This window comes from Corvus moneduloides, chromosome 31 (genome assembly GCF_009650955.1).
Source record: "Corvus moneduloides isolate bCorMon1 chromosome 31, bCorMon1.pri, whole genome shotgun sequence".
Lineage (NCBI taxonomy): Eukaryota > Metazoa > Chordata > Aves > Passeriformes > Corvidae > Corvus > Corvus moneduloides.
The window spans coordinates 722,337-743,205 of record NC_045506.1 but is presented as its reverse complement, the minus strand read 5'-3'; the positions used below and the strand labels follow the sequence as shown (position 1 = coordinate 743,205).

At 54.4% G+C, this 20,869-nt stretch overlaps 2 protein-coding genes and 1 pseudogene across 2 annotated transcripts in view; 1 reads left to right on the top strand and 2 right to left on the bottom strand.

Moving 5' to 3' along the window:
* The window catches only part of LOC116436931 (zinc finger protein 79-like), a 509,410-nt gene that overhangs the window by 259,840 nt on the left and 228,701 nt on the right, over nt 1-20,869 (bottom strand). The gene's annotated exons all lie outside the window — the stretch shown is intronic.
* LOC116436866 lies at nt 6,600-17,980 on the top strand (annotated as a pseudogene).
* On the bottom strand, nt 12,145-15,829 carry LOC116436904 (zinc finger and SCAN domain-containing protein 2-like). The gene is given in 3 exon segments (XM_032094351.1): nt 12,145-14,020; nt 14,600-14,769; nt 15,694-15,829. A coding segment is annotated over 1 exon segment (1,152 nt). The 5' UTR covers nt 13,941-14,020; nt 14,600-14,769; nt 15,694-15,829; the 3' UTR covers nt 12,145-12,788.

The following is a 20,869-nucleotide window of genomic DNA, read 5'->3' as shown; positions in this document are numbered from 1 at the left end:
CTAAAAGAGGGACTTTTTTCACCATCTGCTCGGGTGCCTCAGGGAAAACCCCAGGATCCTGAGCCCGCCTTTCCCTGCCCTGATGGGAGCCAGGCTGCCACGTTCTTTTGCCACTGCTCTGAATCTTCGCTGCACTGTGGCCCCGCATGCCCTGCCTGCCCAGATGTCCCAGGGTTCCCACTACAGCTGTGGAGTTCGATACATCCCGTCTGCCACCTGGAATTTGTGCTTGTCCCTGCCGTTCCAGCCTGCTGTTCCCGAGGGTCCAGTCGGACACCGGGATCGGCTGCCCAGCGGTTTGTGAAGCCTTTCTTCCATCCCTTCCCGGGATCCCAGGCCGCCAGTGCCGCGTGCTCCCCGAGCTCGCTCCGGAGCGCCCCCTGCAGCCGCGGGGGAACCATCGCACCTGCCCTGCTCACCGGGAGCCGCCAGCGCCCCTGCCGGCTGCGAGCGGAACTGCACCCGAGGGGAAAGGGCCTGACAGCCGAGAAGGCTGGCACTGGGTTTGTGATTGTTTGCTGTTACTGCCATAGTTGTTGTTGTTTGTTTGCCTTGTTATACACATATAGATATGTAATAGTAAAGAATTGTTATTCCTGTTCCTCATATCTTTGCCTGAAAGCCCTTTGATTTCAAAATTACAATAATTTGGAGGGAAAGGGTTGCATTTTCCATTCCAAGGAAGTCTCCTGACTTCCTTAGCAGACACCTGTCTTTCAAACCAAGACATAGATGTGCCTTCATTAGGTGTCACACTGTGCAAATCTCGTCCCTTGTTTTCTCTCACTGGAAATGATGGAGCTGTTTATTGAGAAGGGGTTCTCTGAAGCTGATCACAGCACAGTGGGAGGTTTCAGCTCCCTTGGGCTACTCAACTAAGCCCTTAGTAATTTTCTGCTCGATAGTATAGTGTGAGTATCAATGTGTATAAACTCAGTGGGTAACTCAAGGCTTGTGCAAATGGATACTTTCCAGTCAGAGCTTTATATTAATTTCCATAATTTAAATATTTTCCTCTGACACTTAGTAATTTTAAATGTAGCCTTTAACTGAATTTTTTAATTACTTTATTTACACTTTATACTTACTATATAAATATACTTTCATTTCATTAATGATCATGATCATTTCTGAGTGATCCCATTATCTTAATTCTTCTTTAACATTGCAATTCTTCTCAGATGATCATTAAAATACTGTTTATCAGCTGAGCATTGCCGTAGCACTTAATTTCTGAATAATCACCTTTTTCTTCTCCACATTGACATGCTGGCTGCATTATCAGGTTATCTGATCCATTGTATACAATACTAAATACCTTATAAATTCTCCAGTCTAGATTAAATCCCTATCTAACAGTTCTGTGTTCCAATTAGTCCATAGGATGGAGGGAAACAAAGGAATACAGGATCACTGTATCTACTGATTAGTCATTCACAGGCATTAACATGAACCAACGAATTTCATTGATTTCACAGGCTATTGTGTTTCAGCCATCCGTGTCACCCTGTTACTTCTAAATTTTTGTGTTGACAAGCTTCCAGCTGTATAATAGTGCTCACCAGTGGGACATGAGTGAATGAGATGCAGATTATGAAGGAAAATTCCTTCTCACCTCCAGATACAGGAGTTTGATCTGAGGAAGGAAAAATGATACATTTATGCAAATGGTCTAAAGCATTTTCACTGCTTAGAATCATGCAAACCATGGGCCTTTGCAAGGGTGTCACTTGCCAGGATACGTAGACTGGATTCTCCACGTGCCTGGAAGGCGATGGCTGACACTGCTCTCCACTTCCCATTTCTTTCTTATTCAGAAGCAATGATCTCTGAAGTCCATCCCAAACAGACATTTGCCATCTATTGCTTAACACTTGTTATTTCTCAGTAAAAAACCACCTTGGACAGTGTTGTGATTTAACCCCATCCAGCTCCCAAACCCCTCACAGTTGCTTGCTCACTCTTCCCCCAGCAGGATCAGGGAGAGAATTGGAAGGGTAAAAGCTGGGAAGTTTGTCGGTTGAGATTAAGACAGTTTAATACAGAAAGAAAAACCATCACATAAGCAAAGCAAAACGAGGAATTAATTCACTGCTTCCAGTGGGCAGGCAGGTGCTCAGCACCTCCAGAACAGCAGCGTCCCATCCCACAGAACACTGGCTTGGGAAGACAAACAGCACCACTGCAAATGTCCTCCCCTTCTTCCCTCTTCCCCCCACTTTATATCCTGAGCATGCTGCCATAAGGTCTAGAATAACACTTGGGTCAGTTGGGGTCACCTGCCCTGGCTGTGACCCCTCCCAGCTTCCCATGCACCCCCTCCCCACTGTGGCCGTATGAGAGGCAAGAAAGGCCTCGGTTCTGGCTGAGCTCAGCAAGAAACAAACCATATCTGTGTTCTCAGCCCTGTGTTCAGCACAACCCCAAACACAGCTCCACTGCTGCCTGTGCAAAGGAAATTAACTCCACCCCAGCCAGAACTAGCACAGGTGCTCTGACGTCTCCACACCACCTGGTCTTCTCCAGGCTGAACAGCCCCAGCTCTCTCAGCCTGGCTCCATAGAGAAGGTACTCCAGTTCTCTAACCAACTTCATGACCTCTTCTGGACTTTCTCTGACGGTTCTAAGTCCTTCTTATGATGGGGACACCAGACCTGTGCGCAGGACTCCAGATGGGGTCTCACAAGGGCAGAGTAGAGGGGCAGAGTCACCTCTCTCAATCTTCTGGCCACATTCCTTTGGATGCAGCCGAAAACTCTGTTAGTTTCTGGGCTGGTAGTGCTCACTGCAGGCACCTGCTGAGTTTTTCATCTACCATCACCCCAAAGTCTTTCTCCACAGGGCCATTCTTGATCATTTCACCACCCAGCCTGCTGGTATGTCTGGGATTCCCATGATTCTGGTGTAAGGCCTTGCACTTCGCTTTGTTGAACTTCATGAGGGTTTCATCGGCCTCACCCCTCAAGCCTGTCAAGGTCCCTCTGGATGGCCCATCCCTTCCCTCCAGTGTGCGGTGCACCACACAGCTTGGTGTCATCAGCAAACATGCTGCAGGTGCCTCAATCCCTCTGTCCATGTCACTGACAAAGATGCTGAACAGTGTTGGCCCCAGTATGGACCCCACTGGTCACTGGTCTCCACGTGGACAATGAGCCGTTGACCACAACTCTTTGCATGCAGCCATCCAGACTGTTCTTTGTCCACCAAATGCTCCATTCATCAAATCCATGTCTCTCCACTTTGGAGACAATGATGTCATGAGGGACAGTGTCAAACACTTTGCATAAATTTAGACAGACAACATCGGTTGCTCTGCCCCCATCCACCAATGCTGTAGCCCTGCCATAGAAGGTCACCAAATTTGTCAGGCATGATTTCCCCTTTGTAAAGCCATGTTGGCTGCCACCAATCACGTCTTTGTTTTCCATTTCCTGGGAGCTGGGGCCATTCTGGTGGTACTGGTGGTGCCGGGAGCACATCCAGGTATGGGTGAGGAGCTCATCCAGGTGTGGGTGAGGAGCTCTTAGGTGAGCTCAGACACACAGTGTGGGGAATGGGAGGGGGCTGGGACCTCAAACAGAGTTTAGGGTGCAGCTGGGGATTGGAGGTACTGTGGAAAAGGCATAGAAAGGTGGAAATGAGGGAATGAGATGTGAAGGGGGGTCCCATGACATCCTCTGTACCTCTCCCAACAGTTCCCTGGGGTGCTCAGGGTGGAGCTGCAGTTAGATGGCAACAGGAGTGGGGGGATTCATGCTGGGGCTCATCATCCTTCCTCTACCTGCACAAGGTGAGCAGGAGGCGGGGGAATGGAGGGCATTCCTGGAGTGCCTCCTGTACATGGGGATGCCCCAGCTCTGAGGTTGACCAGGGAGCCGGGCTCCAAATTTTGATGGTGGGTTATTGAGATTGCTCTTACCTCCTCCTGAACCCATCTCCCAAGATCAAGCAAGCTCAAGGATTGCTCCCACACAAAAGGTGCCAGGACAGAAAGCTGTTGCTGGCCTTTCCCTCCTCTGGGCAGCCATCACCTGCACAGCAACAATGGGCCCAGGTGTTGTACTTCCCAAGGAAAGGCACTGACATCCACTTCAGGAGCCCACCAGCAGAATTTGGTGCTACCAGGTTTCCATTCGTCATCCGTGCAAAAAGCAGAGCCTGCAGTAACCACAGATACCCCTCTCCACTTCTCTGTCTCTCTTACCATCCTGAAGTATCTCCCCATCCCTCTCTTGTTCCCAGGATCCCATTTTCTGGCTCTTTCTCTACCTCCTTCTCTCCTTCCTCCTTCTTTTCTCTTCTCTCTTTTCTTCCTGTCCTGCAGGACAAATGGGGCAGGCCAGGTGGGACCTGTGAATGAGGGGTGGCTGACCAATAGTTCCCAAAGGGAATGCAAAGGGCTTCCAGAGTTCTTTCATTAGTGCCTGTATTGCGTTTGTGTGGCCAAGTTTTGGTGGCAGGGGGGCTACAGCCAGAAGCTGCCAGAAGCTTCTCCGTGTCCAGCAGAGCCAACACCAGCTGGCGCCAGGACGGACACACCACTGGCCAAGGGTGGGTCAAACAGAGATGGCAGTGACACCTTGTCTCAGTTAGAGACAAGTTTAGGGGGAAACACTGTGGAAGGAACATCTCCTCCACAGAAGACAGGTTTTCAGCACTCCCTCCCCCACCGGTACGAAAGGAATTGCTTGGAGAAAAGTGAAAAAAAATATTTATTTAACAAACAAACTGCCAGCAGGGCACAGGAAAAATGAATAGCTGTTAAAATATTAAACTTCCTTGATGCAGAGAAAGCTGGTGGACTTAGAGTTCCCTCTGTAGCTGGCTCAGCCCCTCCCGAGGTCCAAGGCCGGGATGCGGCATCCCTGCAGCCTCCCCACTGGTCCGTGGGGTCCAATGACCTGGTTCTCAGACCACAGCTAGGCCGAACAGTTCCAGAAGAAGAAGAAAAATTTCCAGAGGATTTTGGTATGCTGGTATGCAGTCCTGGGAAAAATTCTTGCCTCAGCTAACAGGTTAGCTAAAACCAGGAAGGTGATCCCTCAGCTCTGCAGCAGTAAGAATGTGGGGGAGCGTGTGAGTCCTTGAACACAAACCACGCTGAAGAATTCGGTCGGCTTCCCCCCCCTTTCCCTCGGGCCCAGCCTAAAGCTGAGGGACCCATTTCTGGGCAGTAAGCAGACAATAGGGGAATACAGTATTATAAAATCACCCCAAGACACACCTCAGGGATAATGGATTCAAGAAGGAAAAAGTTCTTGGGCAGATCGAATTGGTTCCAGAGAAGACCAGAGCGAGAACATGCGAGAGGAACACTGCAGACACCCAGGGCAGTGTAGAAGGAGGGGCAGGAGCTGCTCCAGGTGCCAGAGCTGAGATTCCCCTGCAGCCCCTGGAGAAGCCCACGCTGGAGCAGGCGGATGCCCGAAAAGGATGTGAGCCCATGGAAAGCCTGTGCTGGGATCCCTGTGGATCCCCGGGGAGAGGAGCCCACCCTGGAGCAGCTTTGCTGCAAGGACTTGTGACCCTGTGGGGGACCTATGCTGAGGCAGGGGAAGGACTCCCAACTTGTCTCCCTGAGCAGCAGCAGGAACAAGATGTGATGAACTGACCGTGACCCCCATTCCCGTCTCCCTATGCCACGGGAAGGAGGGAGAGCCCGGGAAGGAGGGAGGGGGTTGGGGAAGGTGTCTGTAAGATCTATTTTACTTTCCATTATCCTGCTATGATTTTGATAGGTAATTAATTCAATTCCTATCCCCACCAGACTGTTTTGTCCATGAGTGCCGTCCCTGGCCCGGCTGGCGATGCTGGGCCTGATGCACCCAGCACACGGATGGCCCTCCTGGCTGCCAGGGCACTGCTGACAGATCCAACTGGGCATCGATCAGGTCCCGGGTCCCTTCCTGCAGCTGCTCTCTACTCTCTCCTTTCCCAGTCTGTACGCACATCCAGGGTGCCTGGAAGAGCAGGAAGAAGAGGCGAAGAAGGGATGAAGAAGGAGAAGCAGGAGGAGGACGGATGAAGGACGAAGAGGAGAATCCAAGATTCAGCAGCAAAAGAAGCAGCCGGAGGAGGAAAGGACGAGGCAGAGAGAGGAGGAGGAGCAGGAGGAGGAGCAGGAGCAGGAAGAGGAGGAGCCACAAGTCCACAGCTCATTGTAAGTGCAGCCCCCCCGCTCTGGGAGCATCGGTCCTCCCCTCCGCATCCCGCAGGTGACCGGGGAGCGGGAGCTCGCCGCAAATATCATGGGGGGTTCCTGGGAGAGTTTTTCTGGGAGGCCGATCTTTGGATCTTCCGGGATTCCAAAGCTGAGCCGGAAATGCGCCTTGGGGGGATATTGAAGCGTCTCCGGGAGATGGCGTTTTTGGAGTGGTCCCGGTGGCGGCTGCCGGCAGAGCCCCGGCGGTGGGCGAGGGGGTACCGCGTTCCCGGAGCCGCAGTGGGGGTTGGGCTTCCTGGTCAGGTCCCGCCGCCTCCATTGTCAGCCCGCCCTCGTGGCGATCGCCCCGTACTGGCGGGGGGTGGGACACCGGTTTTGGGGGCCCTTCGGAAGAGCCGAGGTGTGTGGGGGGAGCCCCAGAGAGGGGAGGCCGGAGAGGGGCGATACCGGAGCTGGGGGACCCCCAGCAGCCTGGAGGGGGTCGAGCACGGAGACGGAGAAGCCTGGAGAGGGGGTACGCTCGGGAGCCAGAAGCGGAGTACCCAGAGAGGGGGCACCGCCGGCAGCCAGGGGAAGGGGATAGGTTGGAGAGGGCTCCCCCAAGGAGCACCGAAGTGGGAAACCCAGAGTGCGGGGAGCTCTGGAACCCCCAGCATCTTGAAGCAGAGAGTCAGGGAACAAACGTCCCCAGGACTCCCAAGACGCCCTGTATCCCTAAGCAGGGGGACCTCGGATGGGGGGACCCACTGGACCTCCAGCAGCCCAGATAAGAGCGACCACCATAACCCCCAAATCAGGAAGACCTCTGGGATTCTCAGGACCCTTGGGGTCCTTGAGAGTGGGGATCTCCAATACACGGAGGACCCCCAGCAGCCTGGACAAGGGGAAACTGAAACACGAAAGTGGAGAGACCAGAGAGGGGGAACTCCTGAAAGATTTTTCTTTGGCAGAATCTTGATCTTTAGACGTTTTTGAGGGGTGAGTTTTCGTATTTTGGTTGTTTTTTGGGCTAAATCTTGGTGCTTTGTAGTTTTTGGGGCTGAATTTCCTACTTTAGAGGGTATTTTTGCTGAATCTTGGGGTTTTGGGGGCTGTGTCTTAGTGTGATGCCCAGTGACTTCCAGAGATGGAGTTGGACAGGAGGAATATCCAATCCAGCACATCTCACATCTTGTTTTTTCCACCAAAACCAGGATTTCTCATTCCAAAACTTTGACCAGATAGAGGAGGAGGCTGTAAGGAAGAGGAAGATGCCCTGGGACACCCAGACAGGTGAGGAGGAAGTCACTGCTCCTTTCCCCTTCTCTCCTGCTCCATCTCCCAGCCCAGCATCGCCCCTGGCTGCAGGACAACCCCGCTGCCAATGCTGTCCTGCCAGAGACAGATTTGAGGGGATCTCCTTCCCCTTCCCTATGGCACAGAGGCAAATCTCCTTTCTCTCCTCCTTTCTTCCTCCTTCCTTCTCCCTTCTCCATGTTTCTCCTTCTGCTTTCTTCTCCTTGTTCCTTCTCTTTCCTGTCTCTCCTTCCTCCTTTTTCTTCATGCTCCTTCCTCCCTTTTCCTCATTCCTTCCTCTCCTTTCTTCTTCTTCCTCTTCTTCATTCTTTTTGTTCCTTCTTCTCCTTCCTTTTCATTCCTTCCCCTTCTGCCTTCCTCACTTCCTTCCTCTCCCTCTTCCTGCTCTTCCTTCCTTCCTCTCTCCTCAATCCCTCCTCTCCTTGTTCCTTTGACTCACTCATTTCTTCTGCTTCTTCTTCTGCTTCTTCTTCATCATCATCGTTGTTGTCATCATCTTCGTCGTCGTTGTCATCGTCATTGTCTTCTTCTTCTGTCTTCTTCTGTTTTATTCCTCTTCTGTCTTCTTCCTTCCTCTCCTTTTTCCTTCCTCTTCTTCCTTCCTCTCCTTTTCCCTTCCTCTCCTTCTTCCCTCCTCCCCCAGGGAATGAGCTGTGCACGGGGACCAAAGAGGACAAATCCCCACGTCAGAAGCTCGTGGAAGAGGCCATTTTGAGCAGCTCCACAGCACAGGAAGTCAACAAGGAGGAAAAGCCCTGGAGATCCCACATGAGGAGGGGCTGCAAACCCAGCCCAGGGATCTCTGAGGAGGAAAGACCCGCCCTGTGCCAGGAAGGTGGCCAGAGCTTCAGCCAGAGCTCAGAGCTGGTGATCCATGAGCAGCTTCATGAGAGGGAGAAGCCCTACAAGTGCTTGGAATGTGGGAAAAGCTTCAGCTGGAGCTCCCACCTGATCCGCCACCAGAAGATCCACACTGGGGAACGGCCCTACACGTGTGGGGAATGTGGGAAGAGCTTCAGCCAGAGCTCCGACCTGGTGGTCCACCAGCGCCTTCACACAGGGGAACGCCCCTACAAGTGCTTGGAATGTGGAAAGAGCTTCAGCAAGAAGTCCAGCCTCATATACCACCAGCGCTTCCACACTGGGGAACGGCCGTACATTTGCTTGGAATGTGGGAAGAGCTTTAGCCAGAGCTCCCACCTCATCAGCCACCGCTGGCTGCACACTGGGGAACGGCCATACAACTGCTTGGAATGTGGGAAGAGCTTCAACCGCAGCTTCAGCCTTGTCATCCACCAGCGTGTCCATACTGGGGAACGGCCCTACAAGTGTGGGGAGTGTGGGAAGAGCTTTCGGACCAGCTCTGATCTCCTCATGCATCAGCGGATGCACACGGAGGAGAGGCCCTTCCGCTGCATTGATTGTGGGAAGAGCTTCATTCGTAGCTCTGACCTAATCAAACACTGGCGCGTCCACACCGGGGAGAGGCCCTACAGGTGCCTGAAGTGTGAGAAGAGCTTCACCCAGAGTTCTGCCTTGACCTCACACCAACGGACCCACTGGTAAGAGAAGCCCTACAAGGGCCCCAGCTCCAGGAAGAACACTGGAGGATCCATGTTGGGCTGAGGCCTGGTGACCCATGTTTCTGGTGATCCACACTGGAAGACACCTGGCATGTGGTCTCCGCATCCTCCTTCTTCCCCACAGGCATGCGGATCAACACAGGGACAGGAGCATCCATTGGGACAAAGGCTGACATTAGAAATTCATTGGGAAGAGTGGATTTGTTGGCTTTGAACCCCAACAAGTCTCACCTGCTCTGTCCAATCATTTCTTCCTGTGGTGTCAAGCAACACTGGATGATCTTTAGGGTCTTTTCCAACCTAAATAATTCCACTATTCTAATTCTCTGTGGCCCATGATTGTCTTGCACAGCCAGATGGTGATAGACTGGGGCAAAGACCAAAATTTTGAAGACAGTGGGGTGGAGACCCCTCTAAAAAAGGCTCTTCCACCCACCCAACCTAACCCCATGGATACTCACACCATGCTGACATGTAAATCTTTTTATTTTGGCCTTGATTTTCTTTTGATTCCTGATCATCCCTTAAAAACACCTGAGACTGGGGTGAAAATAAAGAAATTGAATGAAGACCTCTAAACCTCCACCATTTTACTGGGATTTTGGGGTTCAGGGGAATATTTGGGGAGATGTGGGAGAGTTTTCTCCATTGCTTTTGTGCCCCAAATCCAAGAGGGATCAATCTGTTACATCAAAATGACTCAATCCCAACCTAAAATACCTTGATCCCACCCCAGAAGGGCATGATCCCACCTCAAAATGGCTCAATTCCACCCCAAAAATTACACAATCCCACAGCACCCCCAAAACCCCTAGGAGGGGTGGGATGGGGTTTGTGATGGTGTGGGATGTGGATTGGGAGGAGTGGGATGGAGTTTGGAAGAGAGGAATGGGGTTTGGGAGGGGTGGGATGGGATGGGATGGAGGAAATAGGGCTTGGAAAAAGGGACCTTCATATCCAGGAGGAGTGGGATTGGGATTGGGAGCGGTGGGATGCAGGTTAGGGGCTGGAATGAAGTTTGGGAGGGCTGGGGAAGGGATCTGGAATAAGATAGCGAAAGATTCGGGATGTTCAGGATGGGGGGGACCGTGTCCCTGAGGGTATTTCAGGGTACCCCCAAATCTGGAGGTTTTGGGGTAACTGCCATTCCTGAAGGGATTTTGGGATATTCCCCATTCCTGAGGGGATTTCTGGGCACCCCCCATCCTGAGGGAGTTTTTGGGGTACCCAGAATCCGGAGTGGGAGGGGGGAGACGTGACTTTGGCACTTGGGAGGGGGGCCCCAGAGGGAGTGATAAAGGTAGCCCATTTTGGGGAGGACCTTGCTGATTTCTGCTAGCGTTGGGGCGTTATAAATGGCTTTTTGGAATATACTGCTAATTTTCGGGGGCTGAGGTGACTCTCCCCCATTCTCGGGGGCTGCGGTAATGTAGGATGAGGTGAACCCATTTTGGGGAGAATCCTGCTCCTTTCTGCCAATTTTCAGGTAATAAATAGCTTGTGGAAGTCCCCTGCCTTCATTTTGTGGGGTTGGGGTGACCCCATGGTTCCTCCGATGCCGGAGGCGTTATAACCGCTTGTGGGGGTCCCCCGATTGCGGGACATCCCAGCTGGAGCAGGGTGTCCCCCCTTGCTGCAGCCCCACCCCTGAGGCAGCGCTCAGCCGTGCAGAGCGCTCGGCGCTGATGGCTCCGCACTCGCCAGGCAGAGCCGCAGTGCCCGGCGCTTCCCACCTGGACCAGCCCCCCCGGACTCCGCTCTCGCCCCCAGCGCCCCCCGGAGCGGAATTTGGGGAGGGGGAGGTGGGGGCGGCCAGGCCGGGCCCCCCCGCGCTGTCCCGGCGGGGGCCGAGTGCGGGCGGGAGCCCCGCGGGGCCCGGCCCTGCCCGGGCACGGCTGATGCCGCCCGCCCGCGCTCCGCACTGGTCCGGACTGGTGCTCCCAGTGCCGTGCGGGGCGGGGCCGCGGCGATCCCCGCAGGGCACAGCGCGGCTGCTTTTAGGGTGTCGGGACCTGCCCGGCGCTGGGGATGGGACAGCTGGGTCCGTACTGGTGGTTACTGGTGGTGCTGGGAGTCCCCCGGCTGCGGGCGCGGAGCTCTCTGGTGAACGGGGTGGGGCGGGCGAAAGAGGGAAGCAGTAGGGGCAGGACAGGAAAAGGTGTGGTAGGACCCCCCAAACCAAGAGCAGGGGATGGTGGGCTGGGGATCTGGGGGACGATGGGAAAGGGGTGGAGGGTGTGGTCTGGGAGCCATAAACGGAGTGGGACGGATATGGGAGCCACAAAGCTCAGTGAAAGGGGCAAGTCGGACCCCCATAGTAGGAGGTGGGTGGCATCCCCAAACCAAGTTCTGGGGAAACCTGGAGATTGGAGGTATGATTGGAAGGGGGTGTGAGAGGGTGGAGAAGAGGGTCTTTTAGCTTCCAGACTGAGTGTGAAGGGGCTGAGTTCCCAATACTGAACCGGGGTGTTGGGGACACCCCAAAACCAAGCTGTGGGGGGAGCTGGGGATTGCAGGGACCATGGGAAATGGATGAGAGAATAAGGAAAACTGGGGGTGCGACAGTGGGCAGGGGCATCCCACGGGGGTCCTTAGCCAGATGCTCTGCTCAAATGGGGTCAAACAACACAAACAATGCCCTGTTTGCATACATGCCAAGCAGTAAATGAAGAAGGGGGCTCCCACTGCTTTTGGGGTTGAATGGCAGTGAGATAAGATACAGTAGATCTGTTAAAATACCAGGATAAAGGAACAATCAAGTGATTCCACTGATAATTTATCCAAAGCTGCTGAGCTGGCACAGCTGCCTGAGCACATCTGACTGACAGTGCAGGACTTCAGACTATAAAAGCCCCATCCCAAATTTTAACTGTGGTGTCTCCTGATGTATCCATTCTTAGGGGGAGACGGATGTGGAGATTCTTCCCTGGAATAAGGACACCCCTCAAGGACTGGAGCTCCCACTGATGTGCAAGGTGGGGACACAGGGACCTCCCACTGCACAGCCCAGCTGCTTTTGGAGTGTCAACACATGTTTGGCACCGGGGATTGCACATGGAGGGGGAGCTTGGCAACAAGAAAATGTGACTGAAAATCGGGAACTAAACTCTTTAACTCTGTAATTTCACTATTAGAAAGCAGCTTTACTTTATTTCGGTGCCAGGTGTGCACAGGGGATATCTACCCCTATCACACACTCAGCTATCTAACATATTCATTTGTATCTATATAACTAATACATATTAATACATTTCCCAAACTCATACATACATGCTAAACATTCCCCTCGAATTCTTTTACATATTCCCATCACTTCTTGGAACTCATTTATATTAGAGTAGGGGTCATTTGAGGGTCTCTGGTGGTCACCTGGGGAACATCCTAATCCTCAAATTGTCCCTATTTGGTCACAGGCCTCAAAAAAAGTGTCTTCTTGAATACATCCCTGCTCTGAACATGGATCACCAGGTCTCTCCACAATGTGGGTCACTGGATCATCCAATGTTGGGCCTCCAACGCGTGGAGAAGCTGAAACAATAGACAAAGCTCTTCTCCCAGCAGGGGTACTCATAGGGCTTCCCTTATTGGTGGGTGCATTTGTGTGAGGTCAAGGCAGAACTGCGGGAGAAGCTTCTCCCACACTCCCAACACTCACAGGCTTTCTCCCAAATGTGGATGTGTTGGTGGGTGACGAGCTTGGAGCTACAGTTGAAGCTCTTCCTGAAGCTGGTACAGCGGAGGAGCCTCTACCCCTGATGCCTGATGAGAACTGAGATGCTCTGAAACCTCTTCCCACACTCAGGACACCTGTAAGGCTTCTCTCCGCTGTGGGCCTTCTGGTGGCAGATCAGGTAGGAGCTGATGCTGAAGCTCTTCCCACATTCCTGACACTTGTAGGGCCATTCCTTAGTGTGCAGGCACTGGTGGGTGATGGAACCATCACTGAAACTTTTCCTGCATTCCTCACACTGGTAGGGCCGTTCTCCTGTGTGGATCATCTGATGGTAATTCAGGCAGGAGCTCTTCACGCATTCCCCACAGCTGTAGGGCCATTCCTGAGTGTGCAGATGCTAGTGGGTGATGAGCTTGGAGTTTTGACTCAACCTCTTCCCACAGTCGCGGCACTCATAGGGCTTCCCTTACTGGTGGGTCCGTTGGTGTCTGATCAAGGCAAAGCTCTGGTTGAATCTCTTCCTACATTCAGGACACTCATAGGGCCTCTCCCCGGTGTGTGTCCATTGATGCCTGATGAGATGTGAGCTGTTTCGAAACCTCTTCCCACACTCAGGACACTCGTATGGCCTCCCCTCTGTGTGTGTCTGCTGATGCCTGATGAGAACTGAGCTGCTCCGAAACCTCTTCCCACACTCAGGACACTCGTAAGGCTTCTCCCCGCTGTGGATGCGCCAGTGGATGACAAGGTCGGACCTGCGGACAAAGCTCTTCCTGCAGTCAGGGCACTTGAAGGGCCGTTCCCCCGTATGCAGGCGCTGGTGGGTGAGGAGGTTGGAGCTCTGACTGAAACTCTTCCCACATTGCCCACACTTGTAGGGACGTTCCCCCGTGTGCACTCGCTGGTGGGCAGCGAAGGTGGAGACATCACTGAAGGTCTTCCCACATTCCCTGCACCTGTAGAGCCCTTCCCCAGTGTGGATGTTCCGGTGGCGGATGAGGTGGTAGCTCTGGCTGAAGCTCTTCCCACATTCCAAGCACTTGTAGGGCTTCTCTCTGTTGTGAAGCCGCTGCTGGACCACCAGCTCCGAGCTCTGGCTGAAGCTCCAGCCGCCTTCCCGGCACATGGGGGGTCTTTCCTGTTCAGAACTCCAGGGGCTGGGTTTGCAGCCCCCCCTCGTGTGGGATTTCCGGGGCTTTTCCTCCTCGTTGAATTCCTGCGCCATGAAGCCACTCAAAACGGCCTCTTCCACGAGGTTCTGCTGGGGGAATTTGTCCTCTTTGGTCTCTCTCCACAGCTCATTGTCTGGGGAAGGAAGGAATAAGGAGAGGAAAGAACAAAGAGAAGGAAGAAAGAGAAGAAGGAATGAAAAAAAAAAGAAAAAGGAGAAAAACGAGCAAGGAGAAGGAAGAAGGAGAAAGAAGAATGAGAGATAAGAGGAAGGAACATGTAAAGAAAGTAGTGAGGAGAGGAAGTGGGAGAGGAAGAAGAGGAGGAAGAAGGGGAGGAAGAAAAAAGGAGCAAGGAAGAGAAGAAAAAGGAACAAAGAGAAGGAAGAAACACGAAGGAAGAGGAGGAAGAAGAGAAAGGAAGGAGGGAAAGGAAGAAGGAGAAAACAAGAAGGAAACAGAAGGAAGGAGAGGGAGGAGCAAGGAGAAGAAAGGAGGAAAAGGATCAAGGAGAGGAAGAAAAGGAGAACAAGGAGAGGAAGGACAAGGAGAGGAAGGGGTTTGATTCTGTGCCAGAGGGAAGGGCAAGGAGATCCCCCCAGTCCGTCCCCGGCAGGACGGCGTTGGCAGCGGGGTTGTCCTGCAGCCGGGGGCGATGCTGGGCTGGGAGATGGAGCAGGAGAGAGGGGGAAAGGGGCGGTGACTTCCTCCTCACCTGCATGGGTGTTCTAGAGCATCTTCCTCTTCCTCACAGCCTCCTCTTCCATCCAGCTAAGGGTTGGGAATGAAAAATCCTGTTTTGCTGGAATAAACAAGGTGGGAGGAGGGTTCCTCCTGTCCAACTCCATCTCTAGAAGTCACTGGGCATCCTGTGTAAAATCTCCTCTAAAACACCAAGATTCAGCCCAAAAAAAAAAACAAACCCCGAAGATTTAGCCCCCAAAAACTTCAAGGCAGCCCCCAAACCCCCAAAACATCACATTTCAACAAAAAAAACCCTCCAAAATTTGATGATTCAGCCCCCAAAAACCTGAACCACCGACATTCAGCCCATAAAACCCCTCTTAGGAATTCCCTCTCTCTAGTCTCCCTACTCTGGGTTTGTGGGAGGTTCTGCTTCTCTGTGCTGATGAGGGTCCAGCAGGTTCCCCTCTCCAGGGTCCTCCACTTATGGGTGCCCGGGATTTGGAAGGTCCCAGGGGTCTCTTCTCTTCCAGCTCTGTCTCAGAGTGATGGGTTCCCAGGGGTTCCCCCTCTTAATGCTCCCTCATCTCTGGGTTGCCCCCATCCTCCAAGGTCTCAGGGGTCCCCCTTCTGTAGCTGGATGCTCTACCTAGAATGGGGTCAAAGAATTCAAACAATGCCCTGTTTGCAAAGCCCCTAGTGGTAAATGAAGAAGGAGGGTCATGCTGGTTTTGGGGTAAACAGGTCATGGCGTGCCCCCTCTTCCCCCGGCCCCCCGCCCCAGCAACTTCCAGCACCCCACAGCAGGTTGGAAGCTCAGGGGGCCAGCCCCCTTTCCTACATCCTCTGCTCCACGGCCGCCGCAGCACCGGCTGCTGGGTGGGGGGAAGCCCCCCATGAGCCCCTAGGGATGGACCGGTGTGTTGGAGACACCCCCAGTGCGGATCCGCCTCCCCCAGGGCCGCAGGCAACCCCTCCAAGGATTAAGTAATGGAGATACGAAGGTTCCCCTTTTGGGAACCACTCTTCCGCTGTCCCACATCCCTTTATCTTCCCTCTCCCGCTCCTTTCCCATCGTCCCCCCAGATCCCAGCTCCCCCCCAGCTCGGTTTGGGGCTGACCTACCTCCTTTACCGCTCTACTTGGGGGTCCCCCCCCGTTTTCTCCCTTCTTCCCCCCGTTCACATCGTGTCCCGTCCCCCCTCTCATGCGAGAGCTCCTGGCCCGCCTCCGGACGGATGGAGCGGAACTGGGGGGAGCGGAACTGGGGGGAGCGGAAGGAACAGGAAGGATAGAGGACGAGGAGGAGCAGGAGCCGGATAAAGAAGAGAGGCCGGAAGAGGACGAGGAAGAGGAGAAGAAGAAAAAGAAGAAAAAGAAGAAAAAGAAGGAAAAGAAGAAGAAAGAGAAAGAGGAGGAAATTGGCGGGTCCACCGCCCCCTGTATCCGCGGCCCTCCCGGCCCCTGGAGTATCTGCCCCGTCGCGTCCCGCAGGTGACCGGGGAGAGGGAACTCACCCCAAATATCTTGGAGGTGGTTTTTTCGGGGGGGTCCCGGTCGCGCCTGTCGGCAGATCCCATACTACCGAGGGGAGGATGCGGGGTCCCCGATGCCACGTGGAGATCGCCAGGCGGGGTAGGGGACAGCGGTTCTGGCGACCCCTGGCGTGGGAAACCGGAGAGGGGCGATACCGGCTTGGAATACCCGCGGCAGACTGGAAAGGGGGAAGCACAGAGTTAACGGGGAGGGCAGGATCCTTTCGACCCTGAAACGGGGGACTGGGGGAATCCCCGGCATCCTAGAGTGGGGGGAGCCTGAAAGGGGGCACCCTGGGACCTCCAGCAGCCGAAACAGAGACTCAGGGGAGAAGGGACCCCTAGGATCTCTAAAACTTCCTGCAACCCTAAGCGGGACCCACAGGAGAGGGAAAACCTCCAGGAACTCCAAAATGAAGAGACCAGAGAGGGGGGAATCTCGGAGGGCTTTTTTGCTGAATCTTAATATTTTGGAGGGGTTTTTTTCTGCATCATGGTGTTTTGGAGGTTTTCATGGACACAGGATGTCTAGTGACTTCTAGAAATGGACTTAGGCAGGAGGAAACCCCAACCCAGCACGCTCACACGTTGTTTTACCCTAAAACCAGGATTTTTCATTCCAAAACTTGGCCAGGTGGAGGAGGAGGCCGTGAGGAAGAGGAAGGTGCCTCGGGATACCCAGGCAGGTGAGGAGGAAGTCACCACCCCTTTCCCCTCTCTCCTGCTCCATCTCCCAGCCCAGCATCGCCCTTGGCTGCAGGACAACCCCGCTGCCGACGCCGTCCTGCCGGGGACGGACTGGGGGGATCTCCTTCTCCTTCCCTGTGGCACGGAGGCAAATCCCATCCTCTCCTTGTCCTTCCTCCCCCAGACAAGGAGCTGCAGATGGAGACCAGGGAGGACAAATCCCCACAGCAGGACCTCGTGGAAGAGGCCATTTCGAGCAGCTCCACGGCCCAGGAATCCAATGGGGAGGAAAAGCCCCGGAGATCCCGCAGGAGGAGGGGCTGCAAACCCAGCCCAGGGAGCTGTGAGGAGGAAAGACCCACCCTGTGCCGGGAAGGTGGCCGGAGATCCAGCCAGAGCTCGGAGCTGGTGGAGAAGCCTCACAGCGGGGAGAAGCCCCACAAGTGCTTGGAATGTGGGAAGAGCTTCAGCCGGAGCTTCCATCTCCTCCGCCACAAGATGATCCACACAGGAGAACGCCCCTATGAGTGCATGGAGTGTGGGAAGAGCTTTAGCCGGAGTTCCTGCCTGATTCGCCACCAGGTGATCCACACTGGGGAACGGCCCTACAAGTGCTTGGAATGTGGGAAGAGCTTTGGTGACCGCTCCAACCTCCTCACCCACCAGCGCCTGCACTCCAGGGAACGGCCCTACCACTGTGGGGAGTGCGGGAAGAGCTTCAGCATCAGCTCTGACCTGTTCCATCACAAAAAGATCCACACCGGGGAGAGGCCCTACGAGTGTCCCGAGTGTGGGAAGAAGTTTCGGACCAGCTCCCATCTCCTCCTGCATCAGCGCATTCACACGGATGAGAGGCCCTTCCGCTGCCCCGACTGCAGGAAGGGCTTCAAACGCAACTCCCACCTCACCATCCACCGGCGCATCCACACCGGGGAGAGGCCCTATGAGTGTCCTGAGTGTGGGAAGAGCTTCTCCTGCAGCTCTTCCTTGACCTCACACCAACGGTCCCACTTGTAAGGGAAGCCCTGCAAGTGCCCTGACTGTGGAGTCTGCTGCTCCAACTTCATCACCCATCAGAGGACCCACATTGGATGATTCACAGTGACCCTCACTGGGCTGTGACCTGGTGATCCATGTTCCAGGTGGCCAGTATACTGGGTTTGTGTGGCCAGGTTTTGGAAGTAGGGGGCTTTAGGGTGGCTTCTGGGAGAAGCTGCCAGAAATTTCCCGTGTCCAGCAAAGCCCATCAGAGATGCCAGTGACGCCTCAGGGATAATAGATTTAAGAAGGAAAAACTTCTTGTGCAAATAGAATTAGATGCAGGGAAGAACAGAGGGAGAACGTGTGAGAGGAACAGCTCTGCAGGCACCCAGGGCAGTGTGGAAGGAGGGGCAGGAGCTGCTCCAGGCACCGGAGCTGAGATTCCCCTGTGGGCACCTGGATGAACCCAGGGGCAGGGACATCCATCGGGATGCAGACTGACAGCAGAAATCCATTGGGGAGAGCAGATTTGTTGACTTTCGGCCCCAAAAATCTCTTGTTTTCAATTATTTTTTCTGGTGGAATCAAGGAATACTGGTTGGTCTTGGAGGTCTTTTCCAACCAAAATAATTCCATGGTTCTGATTTTCTCTGGCCCATGGGTGTCTTCTGCAGCTAAATGTGATGGACTGGGGCAAAGACCAAGATTTTTGAGGCAGTGGGGTGGAAACCCCTCCAAAAAGGGTTCTTCCCTCCCACCCAAGCACGTGGATACTCAGCTGGCATGGACACGGAAATCCTTTTCTTTTGGCCTTGGTTTTCTTTTCATCCCTTCAAAACACCTGAAACTGTGGTAAAAATAAAGACATTGAACTGAGACATGGGTGGGGACATGGGGAATCACAGCCATGGGTGGGGACAGACATGGAGACTGATATGGGTACACATGAACATGGCTGGGGGCATGGCCATTCATGGGGACATGGGGGCACACGGGCATGGATGGAGACATAGGGGACAAAGACATGGATGGAAACATGGTGGGAACACAGCCATGGGTGAGGAGATGGTGGGACAGGGCCAGGGCCATGTGGGGACATGGCCATGGGCGGTGCCATGGGGGGAACTTGCAGGGGATGTGGGGGATGCTGGGTTTGAGGGAGTTGAGGGTTCCTGGGAGGGACTTGGGGCTTGCTGAGGGCTTTGGGGCCCCCAGGCCGAGCAGCTCCGGCTGCGCTGGGAGACCCTGGCAGAGGTTCTGGGGCAGCTGCTCAAGGACCCCCTGAGCTGGACCCCCAGCCAGCATTGGGCTCCTGGAAGGGAATGAAGGTCCTTGTCCCCAGGAAGGAAATCCCAGCACCCCCAGGGTGTCGGGGGCAGCTGAGAGGCCACAAGAGGGAGGGGAGGGCCAGACAGAGCTGTCCCCCGCTGAAACTACACCCCAAAAATCCCGAAACTCAGGGATTCCTCCCAGAAAAAAGCTGCCAGGAGCTGCCCAAATTGAGGGAAAGGGGGGATGGGACCCCCAGACTGAGCAGGAGGGGCCTGGAACCTCCAAACCTAAGCACAGGAGAGGAGGGTGGGGGATTGGGGGGATTATGGGGAAGGGGCAGTAGAGTGGGGGAAAAGAGGGGGCTGGAACCCCAAATTGAGTTGGGAGGATTCTGTAGATTGGGGGAGCAATGGGAGAGGGGAAGAAAAGGTGGGACTGGGATGGAAAAATGTCAGTTCCATGGGCATCCCTTTGTGTCCTCATCACTTGAGCCCTGGAGCAATTCCCTGGAGCTCTGGCGGAGGGGGGGGGGATGGATCTGTACTGGGGGGTTTCCCAAGCCCCCTGCCCATCCCTGGGGTTCCCCCCAGCCAGCAGCCGGTGCTGTGGCAGCCATGGGGCAGCCGGGGGTGGGAAAGTGGGGTCCCAGGTGGGGACAGAGGAGGAGTGGGAGGAAGAGGAGGGAGAGAGGAGGAGGAGCAGGAGCAGGAAGAGGAGCAGAAGCAGAAGCATGCCCTTCCAACTGTGTGCTGTGTCCACAGCTCCACAGGTCTCAGCAACATCACTCCCCCCCACATCTTGCAGGTGACTGAGGAGAGGGAGCTCGCCCCAAATATATTGTGGAGTCCCCAGGAGGAATTTTCTTAATGAGAGAGTTTTGGAGCTCGCAGATTCCAGAACCAAGCCCTAAATACCTTTGCCTGTCCCTGTTTTTTCTTGGGGGGATGGAGGGCGGGAGGTCTTGCAGGACCCCAAAGCTGAGCTGTAAATGTCCCTTGAGGGAATCCTGGGGGATCCACATGACAATCACCCAGTACTGGTGGAGGGATGACATTGGTTTTGGAGATCCCTGGGAGAGCCGGTGGGGTGGAACATGCGACCACCAGCATGGGGAGAGCAGAGAGGGGTGATACTAGAGCTGGGGAACCCCTGGCACCCTGAAGAGGCAGGAGCCTGGAGAGGGGGGACCCCTGGGGTCCCTGGAACCCCGGAGAAGAGAGTCAGTGGAGAAGGGACCCCTGGGACCCCCAAAACCTCTTGGATCATCCCTCAGCGAGACCTTGGAGAGGGTGAACCCCAGGAACCATGGGACCCCAATGGCCACAGGGAAGGGAAATCCTCAGAACCTCAAAGAGGAGAGACCAGAGAAGGGGGACTCCTGAGTGTGGTTTTTTGGGCTGAATCTTGGTGGTTTGGAGGTTTTTACAGACACAAGATGCCCGGTGGTGGACCTGAGCAGGAGGAACCCCCAGCCCAAGGCGCTCACCCCTCATTTCTCCCCCCAAACCAGCATTTGTTATTCCCAAGGCGTGGCTGGATGGAGGAGGAGGAAAAGCCCCGGAGATGCCGCAGGAGGAGGAGGGGCTGCAAACGCAGCCCAGAGAGATCCAAGGAGGAAAGAGCCCCCCTGTTACAGTGGGGATTCTGTAACACGATGTACCAAACAAGGAGTCCCGTGGAAAAGAAATATATATAGACAGATTCTTGGTAGATGTTTCAGAGATGTTTATTTCTCCAGCCGCATGGCCGGGATCTGCTGAGGAACTGTTACAATCACAGGACCCGAGGGTCCTTACCCGCACAGGGAAACACAAAATAACCAATGG